The sequence below is a fragment of the Melanaphis sacchari genome, unplaced genomic scaffold (genome assembly GCF_002803265.2).
Source record: "Melanaphis sacchari strain LSU unplaced genomic scaffold, SCAv2.0 Contig128_pilon_pilon, whole genome shotgun sequence".
Lineage (NCBI taxonomy): Eukaryota > Metazoa > Arthropoda > Insecta > Hemiptera > Aphididae > Melanaphis > Melanaphis sacchari.
In genome coordinates, this window is record NW_020270519.1 from 733,375 (window position 1) to 757,042 (window position 23,668).

General features: G+C 25.6%; 1 protein-coding gene and 1 long non-coding RNA gene across 3 annotated transcripts; both read right to left on the reverse strand.

Annotated features, from left to right (window-relative positions):
- Positions 1-1,659: 1,659 nt before the first annotated feature.
- Positions 1,660-4,918, reverse strand: LOC112591057. 2 transcript variants are annotated; one of them, XR_003114488.1, is made up of 3 exons: positions 4,826-4,917; positions 1,795-2,466; positions 1,660-1,682 (listed from the first exon to the last, which is right to left on the reverse strand). It is a non-coding gene; the product is annotated as an uncharacterized LOC112591057 (long non-coding RNA). The 2 variants fall into 2 exon arrangements; XR_003114487.1 differs by lacking the exon at positions 1,660-1,682 and having other exon boundaries at positions 1,936-2,466; positions 4,826-4,918.
- A 2,440-nt stretch (positions 4,919-7,358) lies between these two features.
- On the reverse strand, positions 7,359-13,868 carry LOC112591040 (carboxypeptidase B-like). Its single transcript, XM_025334688.1, has 8 exons — positions 13,162-13,868; positions 11,094-11,350; positions 10,913-11,021; positions 10,343-10,504; positions 9,772-9,976; positions 9,521-9,707; positions 8,332-8,515; positions 7,359-7,658 (listed from the first exon to the last, which is right to left on the reverse strand). Exons 1-8 carry the CDS (start codon positions 13,388-13,390, stop codon positions 7,453-7,455), a joined length of 1,539 nt encoding a protein of 512 aa, XP_025190473.1. The 5' UTR covers positions 13,391-13,868; the 3' UTR covers positions 7,359-7,452.
- Between the last annotated feature and the right edge of the window lie 9,800 nt (positions 13,869-23,668).

Here is a 23,668-nt window from a genome sequence, read left to right on the forward strand (position 1 = left end):
ATTATTATTTTATTAATTCCATAATGTGTTTCAAGTAGTGTATGATAAATCAGGGTAGTTGATCAGATATTTGGTATATATTTTGTTAATAAGAGTCATATCTGACAAAATTTATATTCTACTTGCATTTTCTTTCCTTAACTTAAAAAGTAAAAAGTTCAGATGGCTCACTTGAAATATATTCAACAGCTTTTCTTTTTAGACTATTGTTATATTTTTGGCAGATTCGTTGTAATCACGAATTTCGTGCATGTTATTATGTAAACCGTGCTACAAACCGGTGCAGCTGGGCCGAATGTAGTGCGTGGATACTATAAACGCGGTTATAAGTTAGGCAAGGATGGGCGAGAACATTCAGATTTTCGTCGAGCCGTGGCACCTTTCTTTCGCGAGACAGACTGTAGTTTGACTCAATGATAAAATAAAAATTCGAGGTCCGTGGACATAATTACTCTCGAACCAGATGAACATTACCAATTTATTATTGTGGTATTTGTATTGCAGCGTACAGTATAATACGAAAGCGATATACTCATCTACCACAATAAATTACACCTTTAAATTTGTTATGATAATAAAATACTACCGTTAGCGATCATTAACCAACTCGTCCTCTTCCGAAATCGATCCACACGTCAATCGATTGCGTCTTTAGGCTTTGGTCCTCCTCCTCATAATGGAATATTGTACCGTGTACAAAATAAATAATAATATACGGTACAGAGCGGCACGTTGTATAGGCAATACAAACGCATACAATAATATAAAATAAATATTGATTATACCATTATAGTTATTATTGAGCTGTGGATCATACGCAAAGATTCGATTAAATATTTTGGCAGTTCAACATACCGATCCGTCTTCGTATGCAATGATTTAGCATTGAATTCAACTACGATGCGTCCATTTAAACAGTGACCTACTCAATGACTACGAGGTGTACTCGAAACCTACTATTACGTTCTAGTGTTCTCTAAAACTATAGTAAAGCGGATTCGCCGATTTTTTTTTTATCTATTTTTCATAGTAATAATTGATCCAGCACGGCGCTACCGTGACAAATTAAATGTTTGTCGATTTACTCCTTGAACTCCGTTAAACGTAAACTGCACAGATTTTTTAAACGGTTATTTGTGCTGTTTTGACGAATACAAAATACAAGTCAAAAATAATTGTATTTTAACATAATAATTTGTTTAATTTCTGTAATTTATTAATCACAAAAAAAAAAAAAAAAAAAAAAAAAAAAAAAATGACATTTTTCGTGATTCAACTATGATCAACTTGTATGTGTTGAAAAGTAAAGACTATTTAATACAAAGTATCCTACGACACTACGGATCTTATTGAATATATTTACGAAAATTTTATGTGAGCATTGGTCGAAAACTTAAGATCTACAGTAGAGTAATTTATTTTAGGTTTTAAATTTTATCATAATACATTTTAGATATTATATTTATTACCTATTAATTATAGTTGATCCTGGATGGCTTTGCCTGTGGCAAATTAAATAATGCCACTTGCCAGTTCATTTATTCTGATATAATTTCATTAAATGTGTAAGCTTCATATATTTTTAACACATTAATTCAGGCGATTTTGACCAATTATAAATTATAGATCTAAAAATAAATCCAATTTACATTATAAATTATTTTTTGCAAACTATAGCAACTCTGAAAAACAAAAAAAATCGTTTTTATGAGCCAGCCAACAAATCCCTAGAATATAAAATTTAAAAATAATATTGGCTTCTAGGTGCACATTTTTGGGTATGTATGTACCTACCAAATTTCAGAACCATAATTGTGATGAACTTTGCTGTAGATTGTTAATACATACACACATACATAAACATTGTCTCTTATTAATTCAGATATTATTGACCCGTTAGCCGTTAGGTAAACCTTTAAAAATAACAAATAGTTCGATATAAACATCATAAAATGTGTATTTTTTTCGTGATTTGTTAAAACATGTATGAAAATAGAAAACTTTATAGTCGGTGTACAATAATATTTAAAATAATATTTGATGCGTTATGCTTATTATCGTATAATTGCCTTAATGTAGCAGTTAGTATTGTCACTGAAAGTTTAACGGTAATTTAAAGAGTTACGGTGCCATCATGAATAGAATGAATACAGGCGTATTTGCATTCATCGAACGACTCTCCACAATCTGATGTCATAGTATCCGGAACGAAAAAGGATTTTAAGAATTCAAAGCTGTTAATCACATAGCAACCTATAGCCACACTTCCGCAACCGCTGTAGCATATGATGGAAAGTCCTATTTTGGCTGGGGTGACGGATGTCGTCATTAGTAGCACGACAAAGAGAGATGTAAAAATGTTGTTCCGCGCCGACATTATGATTCGATATTAAATATTAATATGTTTATAACAATATAATATCGTATTATTGCAATGTATGCCTTTGCACCGTCTTATTACTGTATCTGAAAATCAAATAACAAAACAAAATTACCTTATATATCTAATATTTACATTATATTATTACACAGGTGATTCACAAAGAATACTAATCCTTATTTTCCTCCAGAAATACATTTATTCAAAGTCTGATTTTTGAAAATTTTAGATATATACCTACTTAAAGCTCTTATTTTCAAGTCCTTATATTTTTTTTTATTATTTAAAAACTGTTCTGCTGTCTTTTAGTTTTTTAATAACAACCTTCTATTACACTGCAAATTATTGAAATAAGATGTCTCTGAAAAATAGGTGTATTAGGTTTAAAATTTAAACGAGTATAATTTTTGAGTTCTTTAATTGTGTGTTACAATGATAATAGATCTCATGATAATAGGTTTGAAAAATATGAGTGCTTTAGTGATGACTAATATCGACTAATTATTTTAATAATTTGTATAAATAATCCACGTGTAGTTAATACTAGATTTAATATTAGGTCTATTAGGTATTTTAAATTTTTGTTCAGCCATTGTTAAATAATATTATCCTTAATATAGACATTTAATAAGGAATTAAAAAATATTTTTTTTCGAATTTTAAATTTGGTAGGTACATCAATATTTTCAAAAAAATCATCTATCTCATTTGAAAAACAGAAGTTTGTATAATCCCAGAACACTCTTAAGACTTAAGAGTAAAAAAAATGACAACAATTTGAATATATGGCCTTAGAGTATATTTAACAACTTAAAAATCAGAATTTGATTAAATGCATTATATTAAAGGAAAAAAATGGGGTAACTATGCTTGGTACTGAGTTTACCTATTATTTATGACATAAATTATTGTTACTACAAATTACTGGTATTGATTGTATTATTAATTTTAATATTATTTTAATTACTATAATTATATAATTTCGATGGTCGCGTGGGGGTTATCGTACACTAGCTATATTTAATAAATATAATTCATTATAATGTCATACATTTCATGATTTTTATGGAATTTATTGTTGTTTCAAATCTCTACTAGATGATCACGCGCAACGATGCCCGAGATAAATTAAATAATGTAGGTAGATTTACTCTATCTTAAACTCCCTCAAATGAAAACCACACATGTTCTTAACAATCATTTGAGTGATTTCGATCAAATATAAGATACAGATCTAAAATTATATACAACCATAATGACTATTACAAGTGTGTGTGTGATAAGTTTAAAAAAAAATTTCAACAAAAACATAACGTTTTCCATTTTTAAAGCTATTAACTATATTTAGTTGTTTAGTTTTTATGGTTACACAATAAAGTAGATAAAACAGTGTGTTGTTAAACTAATGATATATCTTAATAGGCATATGATGTTATTTATCATAGTTATTAAAAATAATGTTACTTGTTTAAATGGCATGATGACATATTATAATCACACATACGGCACAATAGTTGCATAAATCACACAAATTATGTTTGAATAACATGCGATATACGAATAATATTGTAGTAATTTGTTTGACGTTTTTATTCTTTAGCTGATAGATTTTTTTTCTGCCACTCGTGATATGAATGACAGCACCATAATTGGTGAAACTTTGGTATAATATTTAGGGATGCTAACAGTTTTATACAAATTTTAACCATGGTCGTTTAAAAAAAAAAAAAAAAAAATGAAATATTAATAAAATAAATATTATTAATTTAATTCAACTGGTTATTTAAGCTATACGGATATTAAAAATATTAATTAATATTTATAATGTGATTCAAGAGTCAATCGAATTAAAAAGAAGGTATTATAATATATTATTAAATTTCGAGTGCAATTAAAATTCACAATACTGATACAATGTTTCTTTTGCTTGGTTAGCTCAGTTAAAAAATGTAAGTGTTGTGGAAACAAATTAAGTTGTTTTTGAATTCAGAACTTTATTTAGTATTAAAATATAATGTGTAAATAATATTAATAATTCATTTATTGAAATTCGCAAAACTAAGTTAAAATTTTTAGATAATTACACACTTATACAGTATAAATTATGAAACATTTGAATTCTCTTTCGAATTCGTATCAAGACTTTTTTTTTAAGTTTATACGGAAGTCCACATAAGTCAATAATATGCATTTATACATAATATTACGTGACTTATTATTTTAGTCAATAATCAATATTTTGTTGCTGATACCTACTACTCGTATTATGCATACTATATCTACCAACATACATTACTAAAATTATTATACGATGTATCACGATATGGCTATTATTAAATAAATTTATAACTTTAATTTGTTTAACAAAGGACACATTTAAAATAAATTAAGAATGGAGACGGAAATTATATATTTTTTTTGTAGGAAATACATTTTATTACTCACTTATATTTGATGAAGTTTTGATTTTATTTTGAGGACGGTAACGTCTAGTGAATGAGCAACTGATCGAAATGCTTTGAATCAATAGTTATTATTTTATGTCATGGCTTTTTTTTATAATTTTTTTAATTACTTAATAATATGATTTACTTAGTCACTTATCCCGCAGTAGGAGACTGACACAATAATTGTAATCTGATGTCCATTATCCATGTTTTAATTAAAAAATAATAAGTTATAGTTTATAACGCCATTAAGTTCAGAGCTATGTTTTAATTTATATCTGACATTTAGTGTCTGTATAAAGTTATACAGATTCTATATCATATAGAAATATATAAAAATAACACATCATTATAGGTCCTATTTATGTATATTATTTAATATGTATAATGGAGTAGAAACTAGAAACACATTAAATGTTATATCTTGTTGATACTGTACACCCATTAAGTGACTTAGTGTTATAGTTCTAAGAATAATCAACTTATGTGAAATGTAGATTGTTTAAGAACTTAACTTGTTTGGAAAAACCATGCTAAATGATATCTATGGCAGAATAATGACTGTGGCTACAAAAAAATGATACACCATATGAACAATATTATAGTTTGTAGTAATCACAATAGAGTTCAGCTGATATTGCCATCCTTCATGGCTATACGGTACATACGCAGAACCCATACATAAAAATACCATTAAAATGTTTATTATTAAAAATATCATATTATTGAAAACTCATTTTACTTTATAATGATTGTTTAATATTATTATATAATAATACAATAATTAGCTATCAAGCATTCGATATTTTTTAGTAGGTTAAATGTCAAGTCTTGGATATTTTCAGTTCCATATTAAGCCAACATAAAGAATTTTCGGTTATTTCATTTTTCCCTTAAGCGTAATACTATTTTACTTATTTAAAATGTTAATAGTCGATTTACAGCCAAGTATTTTATAACAGTATCGAGACTTTAAAACTTTATTATCATTAACGTACACAAGTATGGATTTTAGTGATAAATAAAAACAAGTTTTCATTTTCGTTTGCTTTATTTATCGACACACCGGTATATAATAAAATTGGTCTGTCGAATACACCGAGTACTACACATAATAGATAGGGTAATATTATGATTGTACGTATTAGATAAAATATTCATATTATGTACACTATTATTAGTGTTTTGTTCTTATTTTTGTTATATTCATTATTATTAGTATAATTTTTTTTTTTCAAGTAATGAAGGCGACTACTTGTTAACCAAATAAAATAAATATATGTTACACATTTTAAATTGAAATGACCGAAAATTGACATTTTACACAATTGTGGTCTATAACAACGCTAACACATCGGTACAATATGAATAATATTGTAAAAATAAATAATAATATATATAATAATATAATATATATTATAATTGTAATAATATACTTTAAGCGCAATTCATAAACTCCCATTAAAGCGTACTAATATTCTTATGAAAAATATTAAATATACCAGCGCGATTACTCGAAAACAACTATAAATAATATTTATATACCTACTTAACGAAGAAGCGCACCTTAGTCTGTTGCACTATTTTATAGACACGTGTTAGAATAATTCATTACGTTAATCCAAGTATGAATTTATTATATCATAAATACCTATATCTAATCTTTTAAAAATACAATAAAATTATAATATCACATAATATATGTATTGGTATAATATAGTTTGTATATTATAACATACCTATTTCATTCAAATAATTGTTCATTATAAATAGTTGTCAACATAAAGTTATTTATATATTTTTGATTGTGTGATATGATCAGTTAAAATGTATTATGACATTTTGGGCGATCCAGAGTAAATTACCTACCTAGCTACTTTAAGATTCAATTTTTCAGAATTTTTTTACTTAAATGTATAAAATGGTTGTGTCCAGTGGCGTATTTTCAATTTTTTTGTTGGGGGGGGGGTCTTAATATTAAATATAAGTTTATAACATTATAATAAAATACATACGAGTTATGATTTAATAATGATATTATTTATATTATACTAAATTTCACTATTATTATGAAAATAAATGACAATTAATAGTTAAACCCAAGTTATTTTAAAAAATATTGTAATACAAACATTAAAAACACATAATATAAATTAATATTATTTTTTTCTGGGGGGGGGGGGGGGGGTCGAGACTCGGGAACCCCCCGTAAATACGCCACTGGTTGTGTCATTAGGGGGTTTTACACTTCTCAATTATTATTATACACGACTACCTATACATCTTTAATCTGTTTTCACTTGAGAATCGGTTATTGTTACAGGTTTTAGGTAGGTACCTATTATAAAATATTAATTAATAATTATCCAACAACCTAACCTTATCTAGATTCTAGACCATTTGTTTGTAAATTATAATTACAAAATATAAATAATGGTTAGCCTGTCAGTTCTTATTTTTTAACTAAGAACAAATTTATACCTATACAGTAAAAATTGAGTGAAATAATTTTAAATTTTTAACATTTTTATTTGACCAGTTTATTTCAATTGATATTAAATATTTGAATTCAATCGAAAGTCGTTTCATTGTCAAATTTCATGTCAAGACAAAAGATGTAATGTATCATCCTATTAATTTAGACTTCTCCTTCATGCTGTTAATTTTCAATATTGATTTTGCTATGGATTTAATGCCTGTAAATATTTCTTTTCCTGTTGTTACAATCTTCTCAGCTGGCAATAGAAAACCGTACAATCCTTTATCTGGAAGTTCTATCGTATAGCTGTATTTTATACCGGCTTTCCCTTTGGCCCAGTCATCCGAACATCCTAGAACAATTAATAATATATAATTAGTTGTTTAATATACATTTACTTACACGTTATAAAATATAAATATATGACAAATGAATTGGTTAACTACTTTTATTCATTATGTTAAGATTGATTTTCATAAAAATACTGCATAATTATTAAAGTCATAGTGCTTATAAACATTAGAAATGTGTGTTTATGTATAATGTATACATTATTTAAATAATTTATTGTTAGGTATTTATAAAGTATTTTTTTCTCTACTAATATCAGTTATCAGTTAATTATTTTCTTTTACTAATACATATTTTTCATGTATTTTTTTTTTATTCAAGACATGAGTATAAAATATTAAGATAACTATTATAAACAAATTGATTTACCAATCATACTCGTTCCTATTTTTCCTTTAATACTGATTTAATTTAATCATAACTTTTGTGGCATTTTTAAATATACCTACTTAAAACTTATTATTTCACAGTTTTGAGATTTTTTTGTACTATTTAAGAAGTATTTTGTAGCGTTATAGCTTTTGTTTTTTACTTGAGATTTTTTTTCTCTTACAGTAAATTATTCAGTGGATACTTTTTTTTTGAAAATTAGTTTTTGAATAACTCCATTATTGAAGGAACAAAGGTGGTGAGCACTGAGCATGTTGGTGAATCACTCTGTATATATTATATACCTGATACGGTGTAAAGCAGTGATGGAGTAGTGCCGAGTTGATACTGTGAACCGTGTACTTTTTGAATTGCTTCAGTTGCTTGTCTCGCTAAATACATCATATCATCATAATCATCCGAAAGTTTTTTTGTGTGACTCCAAGGCATTAGCCACATTTGTGAGTAAGAATGTAGCGTTAAATAAACCTGCAATTATTTTTTATTAAGAAATAATTATCTTGAATAATGCTGACATTATGCACACGTTTATAATTTATTCTTGAAATCAATCAAATTTATTTCAACATGCCAATTACTTTGATTTTTAATTATTTTATTAATTTAAAAAATATCTATATTCTTTCAATTTCTAAGACATCGAGTAAAGATATTAAATTATTTAATTTTCTTTTTAAGCTTAAAATAATGTATTGTAAATATGTAATATTGTAACAATGTATTTTATAAATATAATTGTTTGTTAATACTTTACATTATAATATTCATATTGTATATGTATTTGTTTAAGGTATGATAATATCGCTAAATAATTATTTTCATAAGAGGATAATATGACACCCATATGTGCTATTTCCATCTTATAAAAACATAGGTACAACAATGCAAATTTTCATTCAGTAGAACCAATTTTGTGTTGTTAATTTAAATATAAGATTGAATTGACCTATGACTAAATTAAAAGAAAAGAACATTATTTGTGATATTTTGTTGGGTTTTTATGATATTCTAATTTTTAAGCGAGTTATAAGAATTTTTATATTTTATTACTATGTCTATTCATAAATCATAACTTTCTTAAAAAATAAAATATCGTAAGAAACCTAAACGAATCACATATAATGTTCTTAATTTTAAGTTTAATCTTAAATCAATTAACTCTAATATTAAAGGTAATGACAGAAAATAGTTATTACTGAATATAAATTTGCTACGTTGCCTATGTTGTACGTTTGTAAGGAATAGACAACATATGAGAGTGTATGGAATTTTCATAAGTGTACAACCTATAACTATTCATAATTTAATAATATTAAAGTAAAACAAATTTTAAAACTTCTTTTATAAGAGAATAATAAAATTAATAATTCAGCATTTAACAATCAAGAATAACTAAATTAGAACACATTTATTTTGTGGTTTTAAATTCAAAAAGTAGAATCTTGTGAAACATATTACATTTTATTTAATTACTTGTATTCTATCCCTGTGGTCTAATATAAAATCAGATACTGCTCTAGTTTCTGGTTCCGAAAAAGCATGTGATCCGGCAAAAGTGTCAGAACACGGGTCTTGACTAGCGCCAACTCCTCCCCAGTGCCAATCCCAGTTTCTGTTTAAATCAACACCTTCACAACCATATGACGTATCCCATAGAGTTCTAAAAAAATTTTATTCTTAAATTTTATCCTGAAAAACTGTGAATTTTATTATTAGGTATTTACCTTCCCGATTTGATAGTTGCAGTCCTCCTAGATTTTCTCCATAGACGATCTACGGTATGACTATACTCGTAGCCATCTGCGTTTATCATTGGTAGTATATACCAATCGATCTCAGAAACCAGTGTTCTATAAGATTTATTTTCTACTAATTGCCTTAAAATGAATAGTGCTACAGCTGGTGATATCCATTCTCTTGCGTGAATTCCTATCACCGAAAATTATTTAATCAAAATATAAATCATCAAAGATAAAAGATGAAACTAATAGCCAAAGTTTTAGATTTTCATTTAATTTTAGAAATATATTAATAGAAGATACCCCCTACTCTAAATGATTGTTTATGGAAAAATATTATGTTTTAATTTTGTTTGAATGTTATAATTTTAATTTAAAAATGATTCAGCAATATAACTTAAAAGAATCAGAAACGATTGAAAACTATTATTACACGTGTATATTCTTAAATAAAAAATGTTGAGGTAACATGATAGAATCTGTTCGAAATATGATCATAAATAACTTAAAAATTTATAATAAAAATATTATATACATTTCCTTTAATACATTTTACCTGCATCAATCCATATAGCCGGTTTGACAACATTTTCCCTAGTTTGTCCACTTGATATTTTCACTACTTTTAGTGGTCGGCCTTCTACAGTTTTTCCGATAGGCAACAATTCCACTAAATGAGGATAGTTTTCCGATAGATACATTAAGTAGTCGAGAATATCTGAAAATATTCAAAAGTTATCCAATATTCATCATTAATATTATTCAGTATAGCTCTTTGATATTAAATATGTTAAGTTCAAAATAGCTTTATTTATTATTGATAACTGATAAGTACCAATAATTATAGGAATAACAAATTTTAAAAATTACTATAAAATATGCGAAAAATTATTTTTAGTTTGTATTATATGAATATTTATTGGTACATAATTAATGTAAAATATAAAATAAATTAATGATGTTGACTAAATCACGTTACTGTAAAAATATTACAAAACAGTAATATCTGCATTATTAAAGTATAAATATAAAATAACACATTTTGCTATGTAGATTGTTCATTCTTATATATCTATATGACTATATTATATAATTAAGTTTTTAATTTTTTCGGTATTCATATTACCTTGATAACGATGATATCTATTAAAAGTCATTACATGTCCTTTTGTTGCTTTTAACTCTGATTGTTGATTAACAGATGGCATTTTAGGATTTTGTTTATTAATGCTTCTCTATAATCATCAAAAAATATATCAAACCATAAAAATCGTTTTTTTTATTGAGTGTTTAAACTTTATTCATACTTCTAAGTCGGAACTGAGTACAACGAAGTTGATTTCTCTTTCTGTTAAAAATCTTTTTACGTCTCTAGCTACACTAGGTGGTAATACGAGATCTGCCGTTTTATTCAACTGTATAGGCATCCAGACTTGCACACCTGGTTCTTCGGACATTCCTTCTAAGTCAAGTACTTCGTCCTCGTCAGACGGTAAAACTCTAATGATTTGAAATTTTTTGTACGAAACTTTACTGGTTGTTTGTTTTTTGCTTGATGCACCACCTGTGAAATAACAAAAATTATATAAATCATACAATTACATTGAATGAATTAATATTTTAAATCGTGGATATTGGAATGAGTATTTGTATTTATTTATAAACACAAATATTTTGAATATAATAATTGTATAGTATATTGTTAGGGACATACAAAGAAAAAATGTCTCCTGATTTAATGTAATTCCATTAAAGTTGATATTTATTGATTAAACCAATCAATTCTTAATATTAAACATTATCATCTCTCAGCCAATTTTATACATAAGTTCTTGGAATTGCGAAAAAATGTCAAAATGGATGAAGTTTAAACCACAACATTACTGGTTGGTCCTTGTAATTAAATAAACAACGAACACTAATGATATTTCAAATTTAAATAGATACTATATAGATATTTACGTATTATATTTATGAACGCATATTATGTCGTTATGATTATAATTTATAACCATATCATTACGTATTTTTAAATATTAAAAAGTTAAGTAAAAATTTTGTTTTAAAAAATCTTATTTGAATCATAAAAATGATAACTTTCGTTATTTGTGCTTATAAGTTATAAGAACATATTACTATTTTTCATACTAATAAGTAATAGTTTAAATATATAGGTATTTTAATTCTTAATTTATCATTAATCTATTGAAGACCATCAAAAATATGCATATCGAATTAATGGGTCAATAAAAGAATTCAGTATTGAGTTCAATTGTTACTCATAAAAAATAACAATATAGCGCTTAAACTTCGAAACGAATTTGAAGTGCTAATTTCATAAAATTAAATAAGTAAACAATAAGTATATGCTAATATCAAAAGTACCTACGCAATAAATTATAATATAATAGAGTATATTCCACTTTTAAAACAGCATTCATAAATGTTTTAAATGTATTTGACCATATTTAATTTCTATCAAAAAATATTTTGTAAGTTATATAGCACACACATAAGACAAGAATTATGAATACCACGAATGTGTCGTTTGTGTATTAAAAAATATTGAGGAAGTAGCGTTTAAAAATACGTATTACGATTTCATTATGCTTACAATTATTTTTGTTGGAGAAGGATTAAGTTTTATTTGTGATAATGTTATAATTTATAAAATATTAACAGTGTTACTGATATGTATTACTATTTCAAATAATAGATAAACCCGAGAAAATGGAGTGATGAAATCACTGTATTGCACATAAATTGAGTATTTTATTGCTCGTCTATATAGAGCATACGTACAATTGTCACGTGCGTAGTTAATCAGTATGGTTATTCATCTTAACGGGCACATGATCTACGAGTAGTTACATAAGTAACCATCCATCTATCCACCAACAGAACCTATTAAGAAATAGGCAATATAGGGAATTCAAACCAAAAATATTTATTTATTTTTTAAATAACCATTCATTGTTTACTCGATTATTATCATAAAATATATAAATTTTTATTTTTTTTTTTTGGTCTACTGAGTTATGTGTCATAACAAAAAGCAAAGAAGCTAGCAATCATGACACCCAAATAAACTAAAGTATATTGATCAAGTTGAATAAACGAAAAATAATGTCGGTAGGGAGTTAATATTTATTTTTTATTTTTTTTTATAAATATTAAAATTTAAATCATTTTTTTTTTTTAATTTTTAAATCAACAACTGATGCATTTAACTGTGTACCAATGACAAATGGAAAGCTTTTAGCCGTGTATAGTTACGTGTCCACGAGCCTATGGCCGTATAACAGCCCCATAACCATCTCCGCGGTATAGCCTACTCCCGCCGCCACCTACAACCTCGCGGTTGCCCGAACTTACCGGTGATGGGTGCTATGACCATGTCGAAAATGTATTCCAGGTAACCGGCCACGGTGTTGTATAGTTGGATGGCTCTGAACGGGAATACGCTGTCGCCGTCGTCGTCTTCGGCCGTGTCGGCGGCGGATGCGGCCGCGGTGGCCGGAGCGTTGGCCGTCGGCGAGGCGGCCGCCGCGACAACGACGATGACGGCCGCTACTGCGAGCCATTGCAGCGGCGGCAACTTCATTTCGTCGCCGTTAAAATTGGTTATATGATATCGAATAAGCGACCGGCGAGATGGTTTACGCGTTCTATCGACAGCAAGAAAAAAAAAAAAAAAAAATCAAAAAAAAATCGTTATTTTGAACGCGTTATTGCTGCGTATCGGAAATCGTTATTTTTAAATCGCACAAATCGGTTGACGACTATTATCGGTTATTATTATAACGATAATACGGATCACGATATGGGATAGTCGGATATTTTTCGGGTCCGGGTGCGATGAAAACAAGTCGGTCGCGATTGCGGCCTACAAACAGTGTAGTGTATGACGAATAGGTATGACTAGTCGACGCCGCCGTCCAAATCTGCCGCATCGACTTCCGACGTCGTCATAGTACTATACCACGATATTATTATCGTAGTACCTTATTCCTGTATATTATTATAAAGGTGGACAAAAATCGTCGAACCTGCCGGGGAACGCGTAGTGTGAGGTGCGTCGCGTGCTGAGCGTCGATGTGAACTGACCGCACAACCGGCCGGCACCGGAGGCTTCGGCAACGGTGGTAGTTATTACGACGGACGTGTCACTCTCGTTTCATCGCGTACCTACACACAATATATATATATATATATATATATATTATTGTAATTGTTATGCCTAAACAGTTAAAATATCGATATTACAATATTACATATTATTCGTACAGTCGTATTTAACTTTCTTTATCGACGGAGACATCGTCACAAGTAGCAATGTACCTACTCTTAGGACGGATAAAATAATAGGTGTATTCGTGCAATACACGCAGGTAGGTATGTAATATAATATAGTTAAACGTGCCCCAATCATAGCAGTGATATGATATTAACATAAATACAGTACGCCGAGGCGATAATTTCGGGATCGATAATCTCGTCAACAACCATCTGTGGAACCGCGGGTGGTACCGTTTTCTCCTAAAAGTGAGATACATTTTCCTCCACTGTTAGATAGGTACTTTCAATTTTTCTCCAAATATTTAAATTGTGGTTCCTAAACGAGCTTGCTTGTTGGGGCCAATTATACATTTATAATTTATGTAACAAAAAAATAATGAAATATTCGTTTTTTAAATATTAAAATTTGGAATTTATTTCTGGGTATAATATGCATGCAATTACGACACAAGTTATTTCATTTTTATACTAAGTAAATACAATATTAATAACATGTAGGTATATGTATTTAATTAAAAAATTAATGAAAGTGTTTAACTTGTAATTTAATTTTAAGTTATTTAAGTTTTAAATTATTAAAAACATTTATATTTTGCCATATTTCATCATAATCATGGCTTTAGAATTTATTTTATATTTTATATTTAATTATACATAAAAAGGTATAGAAAAATATTCTTAGCCAGAAAATTAATGAGTGGGTGAAAATTTCTTGTTTTGACAATGAAGGGAAATGGATAGTGAGGATAGTGGAGGAAAATGGAACTAAAACCTCATTGGTAACTTATTTGAAATTTTTTAAATAATTTGATACTTATGAGGTTATTACTAGGTAATTTTAGGTTTTAAGATATTAACGATATTTAATACTGCAGCAGTAGGAATTTGATGTGCATCTTCACGATACTTTTTATTATCTGTATATATCGATGGCTTACTGGTTTAGTGTACATATTTCATAAGTCATCTTTAAAAAAATAAACTTTAATTAAATAAACTGTGTTTATTTGAAATTTAAAATATATCCATACATTCTATGAATATCTGCTTCGAGTACATAATAGGGACAATATTCCCTAATTCATGATTGACATAGTTTAATGTTTGTTTTATTTTATTAGAAAATATAATAATAATATTGATATTGTTCTTAGAAAAACTTATATTAGTAATATATTTAATAGCATAAATATTATTTGTCTGTTGTTAAGTGTTGTCAATTGCATATAATTATATTTTTTTTTTTTACTATGATTTTTACAAGGTACATGTATACCTATATAACCATTTTTTTAGTCACGTGTAATTATATTTCTATCTATAATTTACCATTTATTAGTTATTTAACTAATTAATATAGCTATAGATAAATATATTTTATAAATTACTTATTTTTTAGTAAATATATGCAGTAAAAATAAATTAGATATTTTTATAGAAATTATTTATAATAAAACTATAAAAAACTATATACATATTACCTATATTATAATTTATAACATTATAGTATAATATAGTGGATAATTTATTTTTCGTTACAGTATTATTGTTAAGTATTTATTTATAGCTTCAACACTGTTATGGCCTATATTTCTTTAGTGTGTTTTTCTATTTGAATTAAATAATAATACAAAGCAAATAAACTAACTAAAATGTTTTTTTACATGATTTTTAATAATTATATGGAAATCTTACGAAAATAAATACTAAAAACCTTTATAGGTACAGTATCTTTAATATATTATTAAAAGTGTCAACGTTTAATAGAAAAATAATCAAAATAGTTATGTTAAAATTTAAAGCGTGGATTTTTTTATCTAAACATTATAACGATTTTGATAACAAAAATTAATTGGCATTTAGAAAATTTAGTTATACACTAAAATAATTATTACATTTATTGAACTATCTATATGGCTACATATTAGTAAGTACCTAGTAACTAATAACTATACATATAATAATAATAATAATAATAATAACTAATTAGTAATTACTTTAAATAAATGTATAATTTTATCATAATACCTATATTAAAAATGTATTATAACATCATATTAGAAATGTTAATTCATGTAATCATGTGTTATATTCTAAGTGAAGCAATAATTGTATTGATTTTACAGTAATGTACTTTGTTTGTGTCACACGTTTTAAAGTAAAAAAAATGTTTCGATCTTAAACTTAAAAGGTGGTTGTTGATAAAAAATTAGATCTAATTGGCTATTAAGCTAATAATTAAAATTGTCATTTATTTAAGTACATACTATATTTAGTATAATCGAGAATTTTTACGCTAAACCAATTTTAGAAAAAAATTACGAAATGGTTAAATATTGTAATTTAAAAATGAATAACTATTGAGACTATAGATTTTATCGCAAAATATTCACTTTAAAATTTATTGGATATGTTAAGAATTTTAAAAAATTTTGGATCATTTTGTGGTATTTATAGATTTTTTAAATGTTCTACTTTTTTAGTTTTTTTTCGATTTATGTTTGATAAAACTACCTACATGTACATTTTAATATACAATTCATTATAAGTTTATACTCAAATTAAAAAAAATATCGAAAATAGATTTTTTTTATTTTCAAAATGTTTAGATTAATTTTAAGCTATTGCCTATATTTATTTATTTATACCACGACCCTATATTTAGTATGTCACAGTATTGACTTAAAAATAATAAACAATAATATTAGTATATGATACAAATATATATTATTATAATAATTTATAATTTAATAAATACAATGTTGTTTCCTTAAATAATTTAACATAACGTGTCATTAACTGTAAAATTAATTATTAAATAATATAATATAATATTTTTTGTAACAATGGACTGATAGACCACTATCTCTGCCTAGTCATTTTACGTATATAATGGTTTATCATTAAATTAAAATTTAACACTACCATTATTGTGACCTACCTACTCATTCTGAGTTCAAACTGAGTTTCCCGATTTATAAAAAAAATATTCGTTGGTAGGTACTTGAATATCAACTGTATAATTTTTAATATAATGTAACAACTTGACCCAGTTAAAATTAGTTATTGCCTTTTAGTTTTTAATCATAACATTTATAAGATAGGTACCTTATTCATTAAACGGCGTATACGTTTTATATGTTCATAATATTTTAAAATTAAAATAAACGCAGTTTAATTTTTAACAGACCACTGCGTCTTGTATTATACCTATAAACCTGTAACCTCAATTCGTTTCTTGCAAATGACTTATTGTATGGGTATTATTATATTATAATATAATTACACCATAACTCATGTATAAAATTCACAAGACAATTATATTAAATAGGTAGGTACTGGAAAGTCAATGATTGTTTAATAGTTTGATGTGTATACAATGTGCATATATTTATTAATTTGTTAATCAACGGTTCTTCAATATTATAAACTGTGCTTAGTGTCCTTATTATTAGCATCGACATCGACCCGATAATATATCTAGAGTTCACGAATACAAATCGATTATAATGAGTAATGACCATGTCGTATTTACATTGTATTAAACAGTTACCTACGAGAGATTTTAATTCTTCCTGCTGCAGAGCACATCGGTCGTCACTCCGCACTCGTAATGGTTAATTGAAAGCCGGACGTAAACAAAACCTATTGTAAAAAGTAGTAAAACTATCAATATAGCACTATGTAGGTATATACAATGGTATATTAAATATATCGGTCATTCCAACAATTAAAATCAGGCAACCATAAGAATATGTTATTTGTCAATTAAATGTATTAAAACGTATTTTTGAAACCATTTTATGGACTTGGGGCTTAAACTTAAAAATATTATTATTTTGATTTATCACGATAAAATCAATAAAAAAAAAAAATATTCTATTCCATATGCACAGCATTAATTTATTTCATTATATCTTAATATCTTATTATTTAAATAAACGTTAATACATATCTATAAAAATATAGTTATTTTTAAAGTGAGTATCTATGGTCTTTTAATCCCAAATATTTCCAGATCATTAAAACTGCCTTGCGTCATATTATTATCATGTTAAATTACATATTATGTTATTGTTAAGGACTCAACATTCTACAATATTTCTGATAAAACAGAAGTGGAATTATAATATTTGTAAAGCTTACAAAATTACCTGTGTAAAAATATTTATCAATTAAAAAATGTAAAAAAAAAAAATATATGCTTGATTCTTATTAAAATAATTGTTTAATTTGTTGAAAAATGATTATTGTGTTATAGGTACTTAGTCATAAGTTAATATTTCATTTTAATAATGACGATTTAATATACCTATTATAATGTTATTTTATTTGATTAAAAATATTATAAAACGTAGTTATTTTAGTTTTCGACCATTAATACCAAACGGGTTTCAAAGACATTCATTTTCATTGTTAGAAAATGTTTGAAAATATTTCATTAGACCAAAAGTAGTTATTTTTAAAAGTACCTACCTGTAATTTATTTATTTGTCGGGTTACTCATATTTTTTATAAACTTTATTGTGTGTACAACACATATTATACATTAAAGTAATAAATTATTATTATTTATTTTTATTTTCATCTTTCCTTGCATACTGTGCTTTCTACAAATATATTTTTGCTGAATAATATGAGTGTAATTTAAATTATTAGATATTAAAGCCATAGCATTAGATTAAGTGCTATATTGATATGTATGTATGATAATTAATTATTGTTATAAGCATGTGTGTAAGAATGTACGATGTATTTCGTATAAACCATAGAAATCTAAATTATTTTTATGTAGGTGAAGAAAAACTTACAATTGGAACTTTAAGTTACTTATTTATAACAAACTAACATCAACGTTTTTTCGATTTTAAAATTACTTGTAAAATTTGTACAAAAAATATATAATGTATAAACGGGTTATCTAAATTACTGCTAGGGTAGTAATTTAACCTAACCTATATTATTATATTATATATATCTTTATAATTAAAACGTTAAGCAAATAGGTAAGTATAAGCAACATTTGAATTGAATAGACAATTTTTGAGTGCAATACAATTATTCTTAAGTATTTACTAAAATTATTAATAAACATTAATTATAACGAGATACACTTTTAACTATATAATTACTATATAACTATTTTTCTTATCGTAAATAGCAATATAATGATATAATTATTAAAAAAATAAAAGAAATAAAGTCTTAACATTCTAAACTTTTTAAAAACTGTTTAAATTATCCGTTAAACTATTTTTACATTTCTTGTGTTTTGTAGTTAGATTGCTATGTTATTTTTTGTGTAGGTTCTATACTAGTATAATACAAATACCAATAAACATAGTGGTTTTATTATATTTTAGAAATTAGGTCATAGTGTTTATTTTTATATTATTTTAGATATTACGTACCTGAAGATCACTGATGGGTTCAATGTATTAGAACTCTCTCGGAAGAAAGGATTTTAATTTGTCATATAAAATATGCATGTTGATACAAGGCACCAGTGGTATGTAGCAGTTGCAGTGCATACCAGCTACACTGTAAGGTACACCAAATCATAAACAATATGAAGACGAGTTTTCCAATCTTAAACCAGACTAATTTAGTTGTATAACTGGTCCAAAAATCTAAAGTACTTATCTACCTAGGAGATAAATTAATATATAAATCACGTACATCATCATTTTAGTTTTAATATTTTACTATCAATCATTGAGTATTTAAAGAATAATTTGATTATATTTCACTTTGAACATTAATCCTGCATAAAAATGGTTATTTTAATAAGAACTTATAAGTATTTCAGAAAATATAAAATATATTCTGCATCAAATGCGGAACCAGGAGTTAAATAATTTAATAATTATATTATAACTGTGGAGTAGTGTATACTATATTAATATATTATAGCACAGTAATAGTATTATCTAAGTAGCTTTGTGTTAGGCGCTAAGATTGTTCCGAATAATGGGTAATTTCTTATTGTATTGAACCCTTTTAAAATGTTTAAATTATTAGATAAGAAATGTATTGACTTAAGATAATTTTAAATTTAGATTCAATATAAAAATATAACATGATGCATATTAATTTTAAAATTTAATTTGGTTTAATTGAAACATAAATACGGCAAACACGTTAAATATTGCGAACAATTGAAAAAATAATAGTTTATAATATTATATAAGCCTTAATCATATTAAAAAATAAAATAAAATAATGGATATTTGAATAGCTATAATAAATATAATTGATATTCATATATCTTTTTAATGTTAAAGTCAGGGTTATTGAAATAGTTGCATTATATACTATTACATTAATATTTGTGTTGAAACAAATCTAGTTTAGATAGTATCTAAAGGTGGGAATTTACTAGTTAAAAAGTTAAAACTGAGCTAAAACATTTATTAATTTTTAAATTTTTAATTTAAATTGTTTATTAACTTAAAAACTTAGTTATTTTAAATAATTGCTGAAATAAATTGTTAAGTGGTTTTAATGCTGTTTTACATCAATAACTGTGAACAAGGTTACAAATATTAATATTCTAATACTTTAATAATAGTAATAAGTTATACTATAATTTTTGTTTTGCTTTTTGATAAAATGATATTATTATATATAAATAGTCACATTATATAACTTGTTAGTTGTTTGCCAGTTGTTAAAATTACTGTCAGTTTCATTAAAAATATAGGTACCTACTCAACAGTGAAATGTAAACTATTATTCGATTCATAGTCATAAATAAAAATTTAATAAATATTCACCATAAATTGATAGTAGTTTACTTTTACCTTTATAATTATGAAACTGTTCAATCATTTATCGTATGATTTACTAACTCAATTTTTCTTTTTTATAAATAATAAAACTAAGTATATTTGTTTATGAAAATCATTATAAATAATTTAAATACTATATTTTGTTTGTTATAGGTATTTCTAAAACATGTTCAAAAAATTAGAACAAAATACTTTTATCTATTTTATTCATTTGATTATTAAGTTAATTATATTGCTTGTTTTTATTTATTTTGAAAAAACCTTCTTAAAATAATATTTTAAATTAAACAGTTCACTTTTTAAATAATTTAAGCGTGTAATGATTATAATCATTAATAATTATTAATTTATAAATATTATATTATTTTCAATAAGGCATTTTTTAAATGCTTAGGAGAAATGGATGATGTAATTAATACCTGATAAAAATTAAAAATAATTAGTATTGTTATTGAATTTTATTGTTATTTGAGTTAAAAAGTCATCAAAAAAATGTATTCATATGTTTCTTCAACAATTATTGATGAGTATAGTAATTATGTTTTGTTAATTATATATTTGATAAATTAGCATTTATATCATCGAATACTAAAAAAAAATACTTTGAAAATTTCAGACATAAATGCATAATTATTTCTAATAATATAAGACTATAAGAAATAAGTATAATAGCAACTTTATACTCAAACCCACACACATACAAATAATATTATTATTTATTATTGTATATTTTACTAAAATAAGGCAATAAATAAAAAGATTAAAAATACTTTCTCATAAAATATCGGGTATTTTTCTTTGTGATTTGGTTTTTGGTTTTAGAAATATATTCTTTATTTTTTCTTTTTTTATAGTTACTCTGAGTTGCGAGTTTCTCAAATAAGAATAACCGTACAATAACTACATATAAAATGTAATGTGCTTATGTCCTAAAGCAATGTATTGAGAATATGTCGAAGCGTCAGTGCAACATACGCAAACTATAGATGAAAATTTATTTATCTCTGTTTTTTTTTCAAGTTAATTAATCATTTTTTCAATAATAATGTAGAATGTTTCTCCACGAAATTTATTTCCACCACTTAACTTAGTGAATTGTTCACTTTTTTCAACAAAGAATAATTTTTTTCGAGTTGTATCAAGATTATACTCGGACATCTTTGACATTAATTTAGCTTTAGTTTCACACACTTGAAAATTATTTCGAGTTTTTTGTAATAGATTAATAAGTGATGTATAAATTTGAGAAACTTTATCATCACTTAATTCTGCAATTAGTTCAAGTGGTATTAAATAACTATCATTGTGTACAGAACCAAAACACGAATGATGTTTTCGAAAAGGGAGACTGCGAGAAGCTAATGATTTAATAGTTTCAACTTCCCTTTTCAACACATTTCTCTAAAGTTCAATTTCATTATCTAATTGCTTAATAAATGTATAATCAATACGTTCTAAGATATTACATCTATATTTTAAACTTTACTAATAATAATATTTCTGTGCTCTTTACTACTTTAATGAAAATTAAAATGGTCAATTGTATTTTTCTAATCATTAAATTCTTCAGAAACAAGTTGAGTTTCTAAAGATGTTTGAAATATATGACTAGATCCTCTAAAAACTACTCCTAAACTTGGACAATAAACAATCAAGTAGGAAATATTGTTTCTTCATTATTTAAACGCCTATTTAACATACTATTGGTCAAATATCTTGTTTTGTCATCGTATACACGTTTGGAGTTCAAAAAATCATTAATATTTTGTTCGAAGCTATTTATTGAGACATATTCATGAAATTCATCGTTAATAACCCATTTTGCTGGATCTGTCTCCAAATCAATTGTATTTATTATCACATTATATAATAATAATAATATACTAGCAAATATAGGTATATACAGTAAAAATAAGATAAAAAATAATATACAACACTTTCTGTAAGCTAACTTTTATTGGAAAAGCTGAGCTTAATTTATAAAGTTAGGTATAACTTATTACAACCTACATGTTGTATTTTATTATGTCAAATGTATGTATGAAATATATAACAAAAATAAAAGATAATAAATTAAAAATAATTTGAATAAATATAAATATTAGTTAACTCATTTGACTCATAACTAACTTCAGATTAAACAACGTCAACTTCAACAGATACCTACGTTAATTTATTGGTGTTTCACTGATACTAATTTGAGCATCCGTTTTCTATCCATAGTGTTATTATTACTACTGCTACTACTCCAAGAAGTATAAGAAGCTTTACTTTCGAAAAAAAAACAATCAATTTGTGTGTTTGATTTAAACAATTTTGCAGATAATTATTTTTTTAATTTGGCGATTTTTTTGTATTGGTCCCCACTAAACTGTTTTTTGCTAATAATCACAAAAAAATTAAGAATAGTAAAAATAGTAAATAAATAATACTAAGATAATTAATATAAAAATACTAAAACGATTTATACACACCAGACACGGCAACGCGAACAATGCGACTAAATTCAGAATTGTTTTTGCTAAATGAGATTAAATTAATTAAAATCGATGATAACAATTTCTTTGAAATTCGACGCCGTAAATATTCCCTAATTCCTATAAACGGCGATGAGATATTATAACAATAGTTATCATGTAAAATATTGCTTATTATAATATACATAACATATTTTAAAATAACACAACATTTAAAAACGAAAATGATTAATAAATATGCATAATAGTAAAACGTATAAGTATAACCTTAAAAAATTTGCCACCTCTCAAAATGTTCAGCTGTAGGCACGTGTC